General features: G+C 38.4%; 1 protein-coding gene across 2 annotated transcripts; it reads right to left on the minus strand.

Moving 5' to 3' along the window:
* Positions 1–214: 214 nt before the first annotated feature.
* LOC148398982 (neuronal acetylcholine receptor subunit alpha-7-like) lies at positions 215–15,821 on the minus strand. 2 transcript variants are annotated; one of them, XM_088373066.1, is made up of 10 exons: positions 15,678–15,821; positions 12,272–12,411; positions 8,837–8,881; positions 6,618–6,724; positions 5,787–5,866; positions 5,476–5,643; positions 4,289–4,483; positions 3,468–3,554; positions 2,043–2,152; positions 215–1,918 (listed from the first exon to the last, which is right to left on the minus strand). In XM_088373066.1, exons 1-10 carry the CDS (start codon positions 15,745–15,747, stop codon positions 1,337–1,339), a joined length of 1,584 nt encoding a protein of 527 aa, XP_088229192.1. In that variant the 5' UTR covers positions 15,748–15,821; the 3' UTR covers positions 215–1,336. The 2 variants fall into 2 exon arrangements, with proteins under 2 accessions (XP_088229192.1, XP_088229190.1); XM_088373064.1 differs by having other exon boundaries at positions 6,618–6,727.
* Between the last annotated feature and the right edge of the window lie 1,290 nt (positions 15,822–17,111).

Consider the following 17,111-nt stretch of genomic DNA (forward strand, 5'->3'; position numbering starts at 1 on the left):
GGAAATGAGAAAAAAATAGATGTTGGATTTCATAAAGCATACAATATATGGGTAAAGCAAGCTTACTAAGTAGACAAGCAAGTTTTTCTTGCTAACAAGCAGAAGCGCTGTACGGAGTGCTGATCATCAAATTAGGAAATGTTTCTGCCACAACCTCCGTGTGCAGCAGCTTCCTATTTGTGTCGCTTAGGGCATGCTGTGCAAACACATTGGATGTGTGCTTCCACCTCAGTGCTATGGCAGAGAGCTGACAAACACAATCTTTGTCATATAGGCGTACACACTTACATAGGCACACACACACACATCTTTATTTCTACCATCCATCTATCTTTTTCCATTTATTTGCGGTAAGGTCGCAGGGGCAGCAGCTTAAACAGGGAAGCCTCGACCTCCCTCTCATCCAGCACTACTCCAGAGGTGCGCCCCGGCCAACCGGGAGACATAAGCTCTCCAGTATGTTCTGGGTCTTCCCCGTGGCTTCCTCCCGGTGGTACAAGCCGGGAAGACCTCACCGATCTGATGAGATCCCCGTAAGCCTCATTTGTCTCCTCTCGATACTGAGGAGCAGCCGCCCTTCTCTGAGCCCCTCCTGAGCCCTCTGACCAAGCTTCTCACCCAATTTCTAAGGGAGAACCCAGACGGCCAAAAAAGGAAATTCTTTTCACAGTGATACATATATTACTTATATTAAAATTGCCATGGATCAATATACCCCTTGTTTGTTTACAACATGCAGGATTTAATAGAATGAGAGGAGAATGTGGCTTAAAATAAATATCAATGGATATGGACTGACTCCAAAAATTAAATTAGGACTCTGGTGCAATAAAACAAACTGAAATTTTTTTTCCGGTTGTCTAATGACAATTATAATGATGATAACTCACAAAAATGCAAAAAGATAATAATATAAACTTTAAAAATGCTGAAGTGTCAAACCCCTCAAAATTTGTATGATTTTATGTTAATGTGATGAGAGTGTATTTGTGAATGATTTTACTATAATATCAAACCCTAATAGAATATTATAAAACAAGAAGTTACAATAAATATTTAATGTTTAAAAGTAAAAAGGTAAGTAGTGCACGGTGACTGCAAAACTCTGTTTTGGTGGTGCTAAATAAATTGAGATAAAGTAAGATTGTGCTCTTTTAAGTTTCCACATTACAGCAAGTAAACAAAAACAGGTATGTCTGAACAGAAATACTTTATGTCAGAGACGCTTGTAGGTCTATAGGTTTCCAGATGTTGGAAGCATGTTGAGCAGTTTCTGAATATTTACGCAATGGCAGCATTTTTCCTCTCTTTCCTGTTCATAGAGTAACAATCGGCTTCATGTGAAGTCTTTGGACACCGCCTCAATGAAATTGGGAGCCGACATGAGGATGGTAAAAGTGCAGATGATAGAGAAGAGCGAAAAGGCCACCAGGCATAAGCGATCCACCACCGCCGCTGCAAACTTCCACTCGCTGCAAATGGCCTGGCCCTCATCTTGCTCTCGGAAGCGCCTGGCGATATATTGCACTTCCTCCAGGATCCGAGACATTTCCGGGAGCTGTTCCAGCGGCAAAGTCCGTGTTTGCTCTGGGTAGATGGCAGAACCAGTGAGATGTCTGTCGCTGCCTCCACTGCTGCCGCACATTAGCACAGTCGGATCAGTGCTTGGTGGGAAAGAAGGGTTGTCTGTTCCCATGGAATGATATCCGAGGTGCAGGTTAACGTTGCCATTGGTGTTAGGTGACTGGGTGGAGCTCTGGGAAGGTATGGTGCTCATCTGAATGCTGTTGGTGCTGGTGTGGTGAGGAGGAGGGTGTGGATACACATAGGCAGGGCAAACTGATTGACTTTTTCTTTCCTCTCCAGGTTTCTTCATGCGCAGGAACCAAGCGCACCAGTTGAGGAGGATAAGTCGGACCTGAATGAGAAGATGAGAAAAAATAGCAACATAAAACAGAGGTACACATATTAGGACCGAGGTTTCTATCAGTTTACATGCCCTGTAGCACCATATAGCAAACCAGTCAACAATCTTCACCTACCCATTTTGGCATCTGCCCTCCTTGGGGGTCATGATGATGGAACTGGAGAACTAGAACTGTCACCACCACGGATAAGCCTACAATCATCATTGTGCTGGCAAAGTACTGAGCTGAAAAAGTTGAAATGGAACGGAAAAACAGGTGAAGATATAAAGTTCATATTAAAAGACTTTAAATCAGTCAGAAATGAGAAATCAAATGCACTTCACCATTTGGACATTACGAAACAAATTCAATATACCTATGCATTTCCATTGCTTATAGTCATGGTGTCATTGAGAAAAATTTCCAACCAAAAGAATACATTTTTGTGGCAAAATAAAAATGCAGATTTATAAAAGTCTATCAAAGTGAAGGCTGTGGTGCAATTTTTTATTGTTTTAAAGCTATCAGTTCAGCTCTACTTGCGATGCATTAAGATGTTGGCTCTTACACCAAGGGGGAGTGCTAATGGATTTTTTATTCCCACTGAGCTACAAAACAATGCAGAACATCTGTTGTTTTCTCTCATCTCATGACACATTGCTTTACATATAGGTGAAAGCTTTTAATTATTCTTAGATGTCCAATGTAGCTCCTCAGTGAAGTTAGAACTATCTGGAGGTTTAAAAAATAATCCCCAACAGTTGTTAAGTGTATATAGCATTAAACAGATGTGACCATCTGTACAAAAAAAAAAAAATGTTCACAGCCAAAAAATTAAATGACACAAAGAACACCATAGCCACAGTCAAGCATGGCTGTGGATGGAAACATTATGTTTTGGGTCGCAGAGAATACAGGTAACTTCCTGCCTTTCCTTTGCGAATGTGTTCCTCAATAAAGTAGAGTGTACAGTTTTTAAATTAGGCTTCTAGTTTACATTGGCATAAATGTCAGTACAAGTTTGCCATTGGGGTAGATGCTTTAGTGACACCATTGTGTAAAAGCAAATTCACGTGACATCTTTTTGTTGTGGCCTCATAAACAATTTAAATCACCACAGATGTTGCTTTCAGTTGCTAGAAATGGTTTGACAGTAACATCCACAGCAAAATTTCTGAGACATTTTAGCAACGTTATCGTAAATACGCCACGATCCAAACTATTTCGAAGGGAAATTCAAATTTTAGCTTCTATTTCATGTTGTGGAAAGGACATATAAGAAACAAGTGCTTCCTGAACAGAGATTTAGTATGTTATGACGGTGGAAATCGTAGAGGGCAAAATTGGTCAATATTACTTGCTATAACTATGATCACTGTTAAACAAGTGCTTTGATGACGGTCCGACAAAATAAAATACAAGGAAAAATCTGTGACGTACATGCACTATGCTTATCAGATCTTTTAAATCAAATATAATTGAGTTTGGTCAATCTTGTTTTTGTTTTACTGCAGCATATTTTTTTGCAAAAGATATTTGTCAAATGGAAGCACGACTTACCAATCAGGGGAACAGAGTCTGATGTAGCAGGCATTATCTCTGCCACCAATAACATGAACACAGTTAGAGACAGCAGCACAGTGATTCCTGGAGAAAAAAAGAGAGAAATTACGTCTCTCACTGGGATCCAGAAAGTAGAGAGTTTTTCCAAAGAGTGACAAGAATTGCAGATTTATTTTGTAATAGTTGCCCACAAGGGCATTCTTCTTTACTCTCAATGTGTTTCACTTACTGAGCGACGTTTCGAAAACATTCTGTATTTTTATAATTTTATTCATACTTGATTTTTTATTATTTTCTTGATTCATGTGATTACGCAGAAATGTAAATTTATTGCCAGACTCTTAGTATCAGCTTATATCAGAGGTGTGCAGGAGGAGTGCAATCAGGGTCAACAAGGCTTTCCAGGTCTAAACATGTAACAATAATCAGGAGCGCTGACCTACATTGTTGACCCAAATTCTGTCCTATGAATTCATTGATTCCTAACAGTCTATTTTCTTTATTTTGTAAGTATTTTTTGGGCTCCACTGCTTCTAGTTATGTACTATATAATGTACTGTCTTATTTTTGAGCTTACTGAAGTATATTTAAACAGTCACCATTGTGAAACTTGGAAGGTCAAGTATCTGTTTAAATGTTACTTGGTGTAAAATATTTGCGAACAATATTGTACTATAGAAAACCTGCGTTAACAGCAGGACCACAATGATAACGAAGCATGATTCATGATGCATCTGTCAAGTTTTGTGTTTCCTGTTGAATTTGAACATTATTGCTGTGTTGACTGAATAAGTTTTTGTGTGTATTTTTAGTCGCACCCAGTGAAATCTTCTCTCCGGAGTCTGCAGGCAGCAGGAAAACCAGCAGGGCCAGACCAGAGATGAGCACACATGGGATAAGCAAGTTGAGGCCATAGTAAAGTGTTCTACGGCGCATGGTGACAGTAAATGTCACATCAGGGTATGGTTCTTTGCAACAGTCGTAGTAGAGCTCATTCCGCTTGGCTGGCACACCTACAAGTTAATGACAAATGAAGGTTTTTGTGACTTTCCATTTGGAATAATGATTTCTTAGTTGCACAAACACATACACATGCTCAAACAGAGAACACATTGTGCAATACAAAAACTCTGGAGATTTGAATTTTTTTCCCCTGAACGAATGGATGGGATAGTATTTTTAAAGTATTTTTAAGTCACATTTTATTGTTTGCTAAAGCAGACAAAAGCAAGTGTCTAGCAATAAAACAGAGGGCATTTGTTCATTTCATTCCTTTGACAGCAGCATTATACTCTGAGTCTGATCAGCATCAGAAGTGTGCAGATTTATTCAAAGTGACAATGCGGGAATGATGAATATAATTATAATGTGCTAAATTATGTCTAGTGACAATGCTACAAAACACATACAAAAGAAGTTTGGCAGAGTGTCAAGGTGAACTTATGAGTCAATTATTTAAAACAGTAGAAGGGAGAACATTGCTGTTGAGATGTCAGATCATGTCAGTATGCAGTTTTGCAGTGTAAAAAGTCAGAAAAAGTGTTGTGCGGAGTGGGTAGAACCCAAGAGAATTCTGCCTGCCCGCCTCTTAGTCTACTTAGTCCTTCTTAGTCCTTGCAGTGTGCATTATGGGGAGGCGGTAGCCTTTTGTTTTTTTGTTATGTAGTCTTAAATGCAGCCTGGGACACGTGTCTCAACAACTCCTGTGGCAGGCTGTGCTACCTTTTAACTTCACAACCTTCACGTTTTATGCTTTCTGCAATCAAGTAATAATCCATGATGCAATTTGCCTCACAATTTCAAATACCGTTAAGTAGACGATGCTGCTCATTATAATGGAAGCCCTTTTGTCAGCATCCTCTTTACCTGACTAAATCTGTCTAATACGTTTGCCTCAAAACAAATTTCAAAATCACCTTTCGGTGGTGAAAGTCAGAAAAGTGTGCCAGCTGTCATGACGTCATCAAAAAAGAACCACAAGCAGGGGACATTTTCATTGTCTTACCAACAAGATCCCACTCGCCATTGGGTATGTAGGTGGAGATGTCCACATCCATCATCTGGAGGTCAAGCAACCAACCGTTATGTGTCCAGGAGCCAAATTTTAGGTCACACTTCTGTACATCAAATGGGAACCAGCGAACATCAATGTAGCAGGTACTCTTCAGGATGCCTGGACAGTTTTTTTTTTTTAGCATAAAATCAATTTGAAGAGAAAAACTCAAAAAAGTGAGTATGTTACCATATAACAAGAACAAGAAAGCACAATGACATGTATGCATTTGCATGAAAAGGTCATCAGTGGAATTATCTCACCTGGTGGGATATACTGACAGGAACCTGAAGCATTGACCAGTACATTTGTATGGAAAGTTGCATCAAACCTTTCATCGGCACTGCAAAGAAGTTCGGGAACAATTACTAGCATCCGTGCACAATTTGCTCCCATTACTAAAAATATTCAACATTGATGTTGATGAATTTCAAATGTACTTGCACCTTCTGGCCCTGATTTTTTTAATGAAGTTTTCAAGTTCTACTTTTGGAAGTTACCTTTATTCATGCATATCTCTGTAAACACACACACTAACCTTCCACTGTTTCTGCAGTAATTAGTATGGATCATCTTTTTTATATGTCTTTTCTTGTTTGCTCATCTGAATGCAGTTACGGCTATAACTTGGTTTAATGATTGGTGTCACCCTTTTGAGAAAGCTCAAATCTGTTCATTATATCCATATCAAGCATATACATGTCAGAAATTATGCTGAAGGTAGGAATCTCATCCATCTGTTCTCATCCATTCTTCCATTTAGCATGTTGTCCTCTCCTTAATAATAGAGATGCTTTGAATGCTTGTATCTGACAGGTAGACAGTCTAAGTGGGCTGAATACGAGTGATGCATCTAAATTAAACACTCTCCCTTGACAAATGATGGCAAACAATGAAGGAGTCAGTGGCAATAACAAGAATGATTTGTTCGCATTCAGACCGGGAGGCGTCCCAGACCACCTTTAAATATTTGCATATCACGTTTGTGTTTCAATATCAAATATGCTTGTTATTGGCATTGTAGTTTGCAGAGGTGCTGTAGCCTACAAAAATGCATCAAAAGTGTTTGAAATGTAGTAATTTAAAACCCCAACCTGTTGTAGAGGAGAATGTCTGGAGTCCATATCAAATCAGAAGGGAATCGCAGGTTTTGAACACCAGGGTAACTCTCTGTATCCCATGTAAGGTACACGTCTGTCCACTGCTAGAAAAAAAAACAAAGACAAACAGACAAAGGAATTTCCAAGTAAGTGAAGTGTAGTCAGGAACAGCTATGGACAAGACTGTCATGGCAATCATGTATAATGTTTTGTTTTTGGACTTAAACGTTGATATGCGGGTGGCACGTTGGAGCATTGGTTAGCACTTCCACCTCACAGTTCGGAGGGTACGGGTTAATTCCACCTCCCGCCCTCCCTGTGTGGAGTTTGCATGTTCTCCCCGTGCCTGTGTGGGTTTTCTCTTGGCCGGGAAATATGCCAAAATGTATTTCGTGCTGCTATCGTTCCACTGTTTTTTTTTTTCCAGCAATAGTGAGGGCTAATTTAGATGTAAAAAAAAAACAAAGATACCTGCAATGTGTGATGCACGGAGCCAACAATGTTTAAGTGGTGCGGGGCAAAACACAACTGAACTGTTCGCGGACACTGTGAACCAAAAATAATGCATGAAGCAAGGTAATTTTTCATCCAAAATATTGTTTATTCTATAACAGAGGTTCCCATGTATCTAGGATTGGGGCACATTAGAAATCATTATCTGATCTGGGTATGTGTGATCTTTACGGAGGGTCTTAAAGAAGCACAATTCCAAGAAGATGATAATACTTCCACTGTTATAATCTATATTAAATCCCAATTATTTACATGTGGAATGTTCATTTCCGATGAACCCATAATCCTAAAATCCTAAAAGGTGCAGATGTTATCTGTCTGCTGTCACTTTGTCTGTGTTCTCAAGTCTCCTGTGGATCGGCTATATCTTCAAAGCCACTTCTAGACATTACTCCTGCGTGGATGCCCTGTTAAGGAGGTGGCTTCCCGAATAGTTGAATCATTCATAACATGCAACCCAGTCAGCAGCTGACTCAGACAAACTGGATGTAAAATGTGACATTCTTAATGTGCAAGTCTAATGGGGGGTGGGGACAAAAAGGATGTTGTACCTTCCTGACGAGTCTGATGTCACATTAACAATTAACTAACTACTATGATGTCCCTCACAAAGCCTTCTGTTAAATATGTGCATGCTACTGAAATTGGAGTGTGCAGCGCATTCTTTGGATGTGCGCGTTCTCTCAATGCTTGAAAAGGTTTTCACTAGGTGTTCCAGTTTCCTACCACTTTCCAAAAACATACTATACATAGGTTTATTGAAAATGATAAATTGCCCCTTGGTGTGAATTTGCATGTGAATGTTTGCTTGTTTGTCAGGTTTCAAAATGGTTACGTTAACCATTGTGAATGCTATAATAAAAGATACCGTTTATTTGATAACAGTGACTTTTGGTAAAACTGGACTTGTATTATTTTGAACTAACATTACAAGGTACACTTATATTTGTTTCCCTACATCTGGTCTGATCCTGATTAAATAAGTGCAGCAAAAATTACAAAAAAACCCACAATCCTGTCCTAAACAATAAAAGGAGATAATAAAATCCTTAAATAAAACCTGTATAAAGTCCTGTCATAAAAAGATGACTAATCAGATTCTTTCTACAGTTAGTCCCATATTTAAATAGGCTATTTATTTATTTATTTATTTATTTATTTATTTATTTATTTATTTATTTATTTATTTATTTATTTATTTATTTATTTATTTGTTTGTTTGTTTGTTTATGAAATATTACAATTTATTTATGAAATATCGCAATGCAACACACAAGCACATTTAATAACAATGAATTTATCATTTGAAATTCAACAATATTCTCCTTTGATACAGCTTTGGCATTGAATGCTAAATTTACATTAATAGAATAGTTGACTAGAATAGCCCTGAGATTTTATTTGTAATAGACTCAATTTAATGTTATGCCTCAGATTTTTGTTGGAATTTGTCAGTTGTTGCAGGAGACCCAGGTGAGTGATTGAAATTGATTAACATTGCCTACATTTTAGCAATCAATGTTTCAAAACAAATGGTTGAAGTTTACTGCTTTAAATCAGATGTCTTTTTGCCTTGAAACAATTTCTGACATGAATGCTTTTCAGAAAAAGCTAACTTAAATGGCAAAATCTTCTCAATAAATACAAAATGACAGTAAATGTGCAATGAGCACATAAACATACTCAAAGTGGAGACATACCAGCTGAAGCCACGCGTTTGTGATCAAAACTTGGTTCTTCTCATCCTGTAAGAGAAAGATGGCGTGTCAGAGAAGTCAATGTTTGCTCGAGATAAAGAAAAATGTTCTGCATACCGAGATAAAAAAAAAAAAAAACTTTCATAACTGACTAAAAAGACATTAAATTAAGACAGGCAACCTGCTGTGTATGACCCTATGCTGAGTGAATGACAATGACGGCTTCTTTTTTTGCCATGATTTAAATTGTACGTAGAGTATATGTCTTATTCTAGCAGTATTTTAACTGACGAAAGCATAAGTGGACAATTGTAATGGCACGATAGTCAAATGGCATGTATTAGTTAAGATGTCATTGAGATTCCAGAAATGGATTTCGTATTTTAGTGTAGTGGTCCAATAAACATATTGGCAGAAGATTTGAGGGCCAATTAAAAGAACACAGATTTCACTGTGAGCTACTCGAGTCAGGGTAAGCACTTGCATGATCATCCTGCCAAGTCTGTCCATAACTTGTGATAAAGCCAGTGGCTGGCTTCAGACCTACCCAGAACCAGATGGATGAATCATAGGCCATGGCACACACACACACACACACACACACACACACACACACACACACACACACACACACACACACACACACACACACACACACACACATACACAAACACGCACTAACATTGAACAAAACACACACATGCATGCTCAAAACATATTATTCACAACTTTTCAGAAAGCATTAATTCATCTTGTTATTTCCGACTACATACAAAGAAAAAGTAAATTATGACGTTGATGCTCCGGGCCTGACTTAGTAGTGTTTTTTGCATGCAAAAATAGGAGCGAACTTAATTTCTTTTGGAAAAAGGTGGCCGCACACAGAAATACGTCTGCCAAACAAGCATAATTGCCGTGCAGTTAATTTTTTGTGTCGTGAAAGGAGCAGATGCAAACTGATTATTTTTAGCACATGCAATGTAATTTTATTGGCCCATGTTTGTTTGCTAACTCAGTAACACTTCCAACTCCATCCCTTCAAACTTTATTATTTGGTCGTGATCCTCTCCAAAGATTTTATGGTGAACACCAGCAGAGCTACCAAACACGTAAAACCGTCTTTCAAATACAGCGGTTCTCACTACTTTTACACTTGTTCCAAACAGCACACACAATCTAGCACACGTAAACACACATTCTAGCTCACTAAAAGGTCACAACCTTAGAGGATCACACGCAACATACCCACTAACAGCATGAGCTGTTGGATCAAACCCACATCTGGCCCACCCGCATGAAGTCAAAATAACACCTAAAATATGTCGTGCTTTTATTCTGAAAGTTGTGATTTTATTTTATGTGCACACATGGACATTAATACAAGTCAAGTATCAAACAAGAGAGACAAAACATCTGTCTGTGGTGTTGCCTACTCAGGGACATTTAACAACTACCCCTCGCTCCCCACGCACACACTCAGAAAAAAAAAGGGGATTTAGCCTTATGATACTGTACGCAAATCTAAGTCATTTTAGGTAATCAGTGGCTAATTATACATCACTGCCAACCTCACAATTGTTAAATTCCCACTTATGTATTTAGGAATGGCTTATATTGGTTGGCGCTAGTTGTTAAAAATGTGTTAATGTTAGAAATTCGAATGCGTAAAAATGTGTAAAAATATTGTTTTAATGAGACCACACCGACTCACCTAGAATTTGTTTTTAAAACAGATTAAAATTAATACAGACCAAAGCTGACAAAATGACTCAAACATCTGCTTTGCTGGTTGGTACTTGGATGTATTCTTTGTTTGTTATTCTGTTTATCTTAAGCAATGCTTAGAGTTCTTATGCTTTGGGCTTTTATGCCAGTATATAATCTTTGGAACATGTATGTAGGTTAGGGTTAGGAGTGGAGACACTTTATCCAGTGCATAGAACCTTAAAATTGTGTTTTATAGGCTCTCATGGAATCCATATGAGTAATGGACAAATGGAGGAAGCCTATACAGTATTACAACAACGGCTTCCAACAAAACACCCACTTTCAATAGCAAGTCAAGATGTTTTTCTTTGATAACAAAAAAATGCATGTGAGGCTTGAGGGAAACCAAAACCCAGGCATTCACATTTGCCAAATTTAGAACAGATCAGGTAAGGAGAGCTGAGCCATTACACTAATTAAGATGTGACGGAAAATTCTCCAAAAGCGCATCCATGTGCAAGGCAGAACGGAGCTTTGATGTGAAGGAGCAGAAAAAGTAAAAAATGAAGAAACATGTTGCAGTGTTTTTGATTTGCTATGGCCTACACAGTTGCTAAAACCTTTGAATTTGGGAAAAACAACCCAAATCCTACGGTGCACTGTGTTTTGGTCGGAGGGGTCTGCCATGGCGGGAACATAAACCCCCTTCCAGACAAGTAGAATGCAGCACACTGTATTATGCCCATCAAGCACCGCACGCCAGGAGATGCCAATACATGTGCTGGCCATCTCCAGACCATGTAAAAGTTTTGTCACGTTTTATCGCATCCGTTCCATTTTACGACAGCTGACTAGGTTTCTCCTCCCCACCATGACCGCAGTGGCAGATGTTTTGACAATCTAAAAATCTGACCCAGAGTCAATGACAATCAGCCTGTTCTCATTTGCCCATCTCGTCCCCACTCGCTGTCTCACATCACTACAGTTTTGTCCATGGTGGGCTGTAATATAATTGCTGTGGATGCTTGTAACATAATGTAAATGTAGCATTTGTCTTTTTTGTTTTGATTTAGTTCTGTGTGGTGAGCTAATCTCTACAGTTTATTAAGATTTTTAAGTAAAATAACTAAATGGAATCCATCTACACAACTGTGTTTTATAATAATAATAATAATAATTTAAAAAAACAAACAGCCTTGCACACAACAGTAACACGTCTAACCAAGAGAGCGCTATTGATTTTATCTTTCGTCTCAGCCAGAATGCAATTAGCGGACTCTTTTGTTGGAAACATTTAAAATATCAGTGACCAATGTCGAAAAGGTCAGTGGCAGGTAAATAAATGAGAAGCCAAAAATAGGCAAAGATGAATATTCTAATTAGTTTGGGCTTTGAAATGTGTGGATTCACAGTTTTTATTTCTAGTAAAATGAGTATATGACTAATCAGTCAAGTAAGTCTCGAAAGTCAAATTTTCTTCGAGCTGTACAATATGATCTCCAAACAAGATTTTCCAGAATAATGCACTTCTAAAGATGCGTAAAAATATCAACGTTGAATCATCCCGCTTGACCTCTGCAAGTGACTATATTGACTGACTACAAATTTAAATGGAATCAATTGGACAGTGAGGTTCACGTAAGAGGTTCCAATTTATATTGATGTCTTTCTAAGTATCTAGAACAAATGATACCTTCTGCTCGCACTTAGTCAAATGGAATACACACTCACCACATCAATGATCTGTAGCAAAGTGAGACCAAGTTCCACTACGATGGGTGTAGAGTCGTTTTGGACTGGTCGTTCCAGTCGATTATAGTTGACCATCAAGTCCCGGTACAACTTCCTCTGATATATTCCACCATGGCAGCCTGTGTACAACAGGAAAGAACTTAAAGTCTATAATGTAACTTGATACATTATTAATGCAATGATAAGTCAAATGCACAATAATCCATTTTCTATGCCACTTTTCCTGTTCTGAATTGCCTGTCTGAGCTGACTCAGGGCAAAAGCAAGACACACATTGGACTGACCGGGCTACATTTCTCGATGGTAATTTAGAAAAATGTAAATTCATCATCAGCAAATAAAAAGTAAGAATTGAAAAGAGGGCAAATGGTGTGTTTCATGGTGCTGTAAATTCTCAAATATTTGGCAAAGCTCTCTTAGGAGTTCGGCACACAAACTACGATGTTTTCTCCCAAAACAGTTCACTTGTTTCAAAACAAAATTATTTTCTCATCTAAGTAATCTTAGGCCAGTCTTCATTAACAAGAACACCCTGGTAGTTTATTCCTATTCAAAACATGAACTTGATCGGGCTGTAGGAATGAGAAATACTCTTTGAATGATTATTCCAGATGCGGCCTTTATCTGCATAATGATAGATGGAAACGTGTGCTGAATGGTCAACAGCAAAGAACAAATCACATCTCTTTTTAACCGAGGGACACAGCAACAATAAAGAATGTCCTTGGGCAGCCTGTCTCACAAACAGATGGCCTGTAGGTAATTCATAAAAACTTCTCAGTGAGTTGGGATGTCAGCTGCGTCCCCAAGCAGAATGTTTCAGTTATAGTGCATTTGAATAGATAAAAGTAGCACGTACAAGCTACTTTGTCCATTTAATATCCACCCTATTGTATTGTAGATCATTTAAAGCATACATATTATGATTATTATTTTCCAGGTGGGGGGTGTTTTGGTGAACTCAGAAGGCACAGTAGGAAGTCAAACAAATATTTTTGAATTAGAGAAAGAAATCTATACTACGCTGACAAATTTGTGGTAGCCAGTAACTGCATAGAAGCCTTTTATATTGCTAATTTGTTTAAGTGTGGCAATTGGCTCTACTTGCTTATCCTGTTTAAAATTGAGAAAGGCGCACCCCAAAAAACTGGATTGGGAGAACCCAGTACCAACTGCAAAACAACATTTGCAGATGAAGGAAATTGCAGCGTTGAAAGGAGTTTGTTTTGTTTTGGTCGATAAATCGCATTGCCTGTGTTAAATCAATCCCTTCTAAACACCTTCTAAAACATACAAAATGAACTGCAAACTTGTTTTGCCAACTTGTTAAATACAATTCTGAGTTTGTCTGGTTTACACTTGCTTGGATTAAAAAACCTACATAGTTTGTGCCTGTTTTTGTCACACAAACCTTGAGTAAATTAGGCCCAACGTTTTTGACTGTAATAAAGCTGTCGATGAAAATTGAGGCATCCAATCTCTGCCAAGCTGCTAAGTCATATCTGCAAAAATTTGCTGTTTGTTTTTATGGATGTATGTGAAGGGAGGGGCGGGGGTGTTATCATGTAAATTAGTTGCACTGTTTTCTCTCGATAGGAGTAAATTCAGAACAATGCGCTCAGAGACACATATTCAGAAATTATGTATTGGCAGACACTCCAGAGTGGTGTATACAAGCAATTAAAACATTATTGTTCTATAATATGTTCCCTTTTAGTCTCACAATTACAACAGAAATGGTACAGCTAGAAATTGCTCAGTGGAGACAGTTTCAAATATGGGGAAAACATTTTGAAAACGTGAGCCAATGGATAAATGATGCCCGCCGAGGCAGATGGACAGATGATTAAATAAAAGTACAAAAAAAACAAAAACAAAGGTCAGCCTCAAATCCATTCCTTACGTCAGAATAGCAAGAATGACATTATTACAACAGATCCTCAAACTTCAGCTGTGTTCTTTTCCATGTGTAGCGTGACATTCTCATATCTTGCAACACTTGCAAATATTGTGACACTTGTGCTCCGTTACCGTATGGTGGATGTATTTCACACCTTTCAATGTCTATTCTCTCATGAAGCAAAGGGCACCAGTGATGGTAAACAGGGAAAGTGTGTTGATGGCCACAGAACCAAAATTGAATTTATTGAGACTTCAAGAATAACAGTGCAAAAAGTTGAAAACAAGCAAACATCTAACATTTGCTAAGACTACAGACACATTTTTTTTCTTCGCAGAAAATTTGATGTCATGCCAAAGACGTAAACTGGGTTTCCCCTGTCTGTCTGCACCATATTGTGGCTTTCCAGTGCCAGACGAAGGCAGGCCCCTAACAGCTTGTCCCTTGCAGCAACACTGACTTCCCGTTAAGAGAGACTGTTTAAGAAAAGCCCTTAAGTGGCACTATAAGTTACTGAAAAATGTCCAAACTGCACACACCAGAGGGCAATAAAGGCAAAAATGTATTGGAAAACGCAAAGGATTAATGCCACTGCAACCAAGAGAATTTATATGAACGTTTACAGCAACTGAGCAGCTATTGAAGTTTCCAGTGAGTTTATATTCCAAGTACATAAATAATTTTGGGTGTACAGTGTGACTTGAACACCACTGAATAAAATACCACCGTATAATTTTTTTTTTATCTGTTAATGTCTAAAAACTACATTTTATTTGTGATCTCTCCAGGGTGTACCTCAGCCCTCACCCAAGGTCAGCTAGGATTCCAGTCCACCCTTGGGCAAGTAGTATCGAAAATAAAAAATAACTAGATGTGGTATAATGTTATCATTTTATTAAAAATAATGAACGTCCACTCAAAAGTCATGCAATTTACTCGATAGAACCTGTTGTAACAAAACACTTGACCCTAATGCATTTAATAAGAAAGATTTAAAAATGATTAAACAAAATGAATGATAAAAAACGGTGTGTTACGTGGTAGCACAAAGGTGTCAAATATCCCAAGTATTGTAAACCATGGATTCAAACGTGTTAAAGCGCTTTAACTTCATCTGATGGTGTTTCTGCTCTACTAATCATGTATTTAATTTTGACTGCGGATTACGCTGAGGGGATGAACAATCCCAATGGGCTTTGTGCATCATTGCTGGTGTGCCCTCCTTTTTTTTTTCTGAGCCAGATGTTGTTGGTCTAAAGAGCAAGACTAACACAAGCACACTGACCTACACTTGCACTCCAGGCACGCAGCAATATGTTCATCTGTAGTGATGTGATAGAATTCCTCCACATGCTGGAATATTAGACAGTCACATCTGGGAATATGTGCCCGCGTCATTGATGGTCAAAAAAAATAAAATAATATAGCTTAAATGTATGGTTATTTGGGCAAACTAAAAAAAGTAGGAGTCATTCAGCAACCTACCTTGAAAGCTCAAAGTCACCCAGAGGTAAAATCCTAGCAGTATTGATTTTCTGGTCCTCCGTGACTCCATCACAGCAATATTGTTGGTCTCCTTTTTAGCCCACAGAAGGTGTCAAACTTGTAAAGCTTCATCAGACTGCTCTCGCTCTCTCACTCTCTCCATTTTTCTCTCTCTCCATCTCTCTCTCTCTCTCTCTCTCTCTCTCTCTCTCTCTCTCTCTCTCTCTCTCCCCTTCACTCCCTCCCTCCCTCCTTCCCTCGCTCTCTGTCTCTCTCGCTGCAAACAAACATAGAAGAAAGGTACACACGACACCAATTTGCTATTATGCCACCTGCCTGCTTCGGTCAACTCTAAACTTTGTCCAAGATGATGAGTGCTCTTCTTCGAAAGCAATGTCTCCCAACTTTTATTGAGCAAAGGCACCCATTTTATTTTGGGAATATTTTTCGGCACAGCAAAAAAGAAAAATGTAACACAATGTATGAATACTCAAATTATGCCACTCTCGTTTCAATGTAGTCCGATATATACGAAGTAAATGAAAATGTCTCATGCAAAAACAAGCCCTGTTTAAAAAAAAAATCTTATCACTTAGGTACATTTCACAGATGAGAATAGAAATGATCACAATCAAAAAAGCACTTTGTCAGTTGTCATCATTTTGGCAAATGGTGAGGAAGGCGAAAGAAGCAGAATGTGGCAGATCTCCCTTCACCTTGAGTCCTGGAGTAAGCAGATAACCCGAGTGGGAGTTTTACAAAACAACAAATGAGTTATCTGAAAACATTTGTTCTACTAATGAGAACGTATCACCCAATATGCATAAAAGGTCTGCAAGTGTTTGATTAAGTATCTTCACTTAGGCGGTGACACCTGCAACAAAGTAAAAGGCACTCAGGGGAATGTAGACCTCCATCATAATCTTAATTTGGATTATAACCAAATGGTACACGTTCATTGCTACCCTCCACACACATTCTTGAAAGATGTGTGCAATATTCAGTGAGAAATTGGGGGGAATGTAATTTCTAACAAAAAAGCAAACAAACATGGAGGGTAGTAATTTATAACATTCTCTTCACTTCATTTACTTATTTGTTAATCACATCTGATTGTTGCTTAATTCATAAAGAGTTTCATAATGTAACATACATTGTATATTCATTCCAACTGGAGCTATTATATGAGAGTAAAAAAACAACTAACATTTAAAATCCTGGCATCATTGCAGCTAACATGCAGTAACTTCATCTAAGTGTCACGATCGGTCTCCGTTCATTTCCTTGTTTTAATGTTGCCATGGTTTCTGTTCGCGTCGCCCCTCCCCTCCTGTGTCAACTCACAATCGATGTACAAATCACAGTCACCTGCCTCTCGTTACCTGTCTTGTATTTAAGTCCTGTCTGCGTGTCTCTCCTCGTCGGATTGTTCTC

Source organism: Syngnathus floridae, chromosome 4, assembly GCF_059516105.1.
Source record: "Syngnathus floridae isolate MCC-2025c chromosome 4, RoL_Sflo_1.0, whole genome shotgun sequence".
Taxonomy (NCBI): Eukaryota; Metazoa; Chordata; class Actinopteri; order Syngnathiformes; family Syngnathidae; genus Syngnathus; species Syngnathus floridae.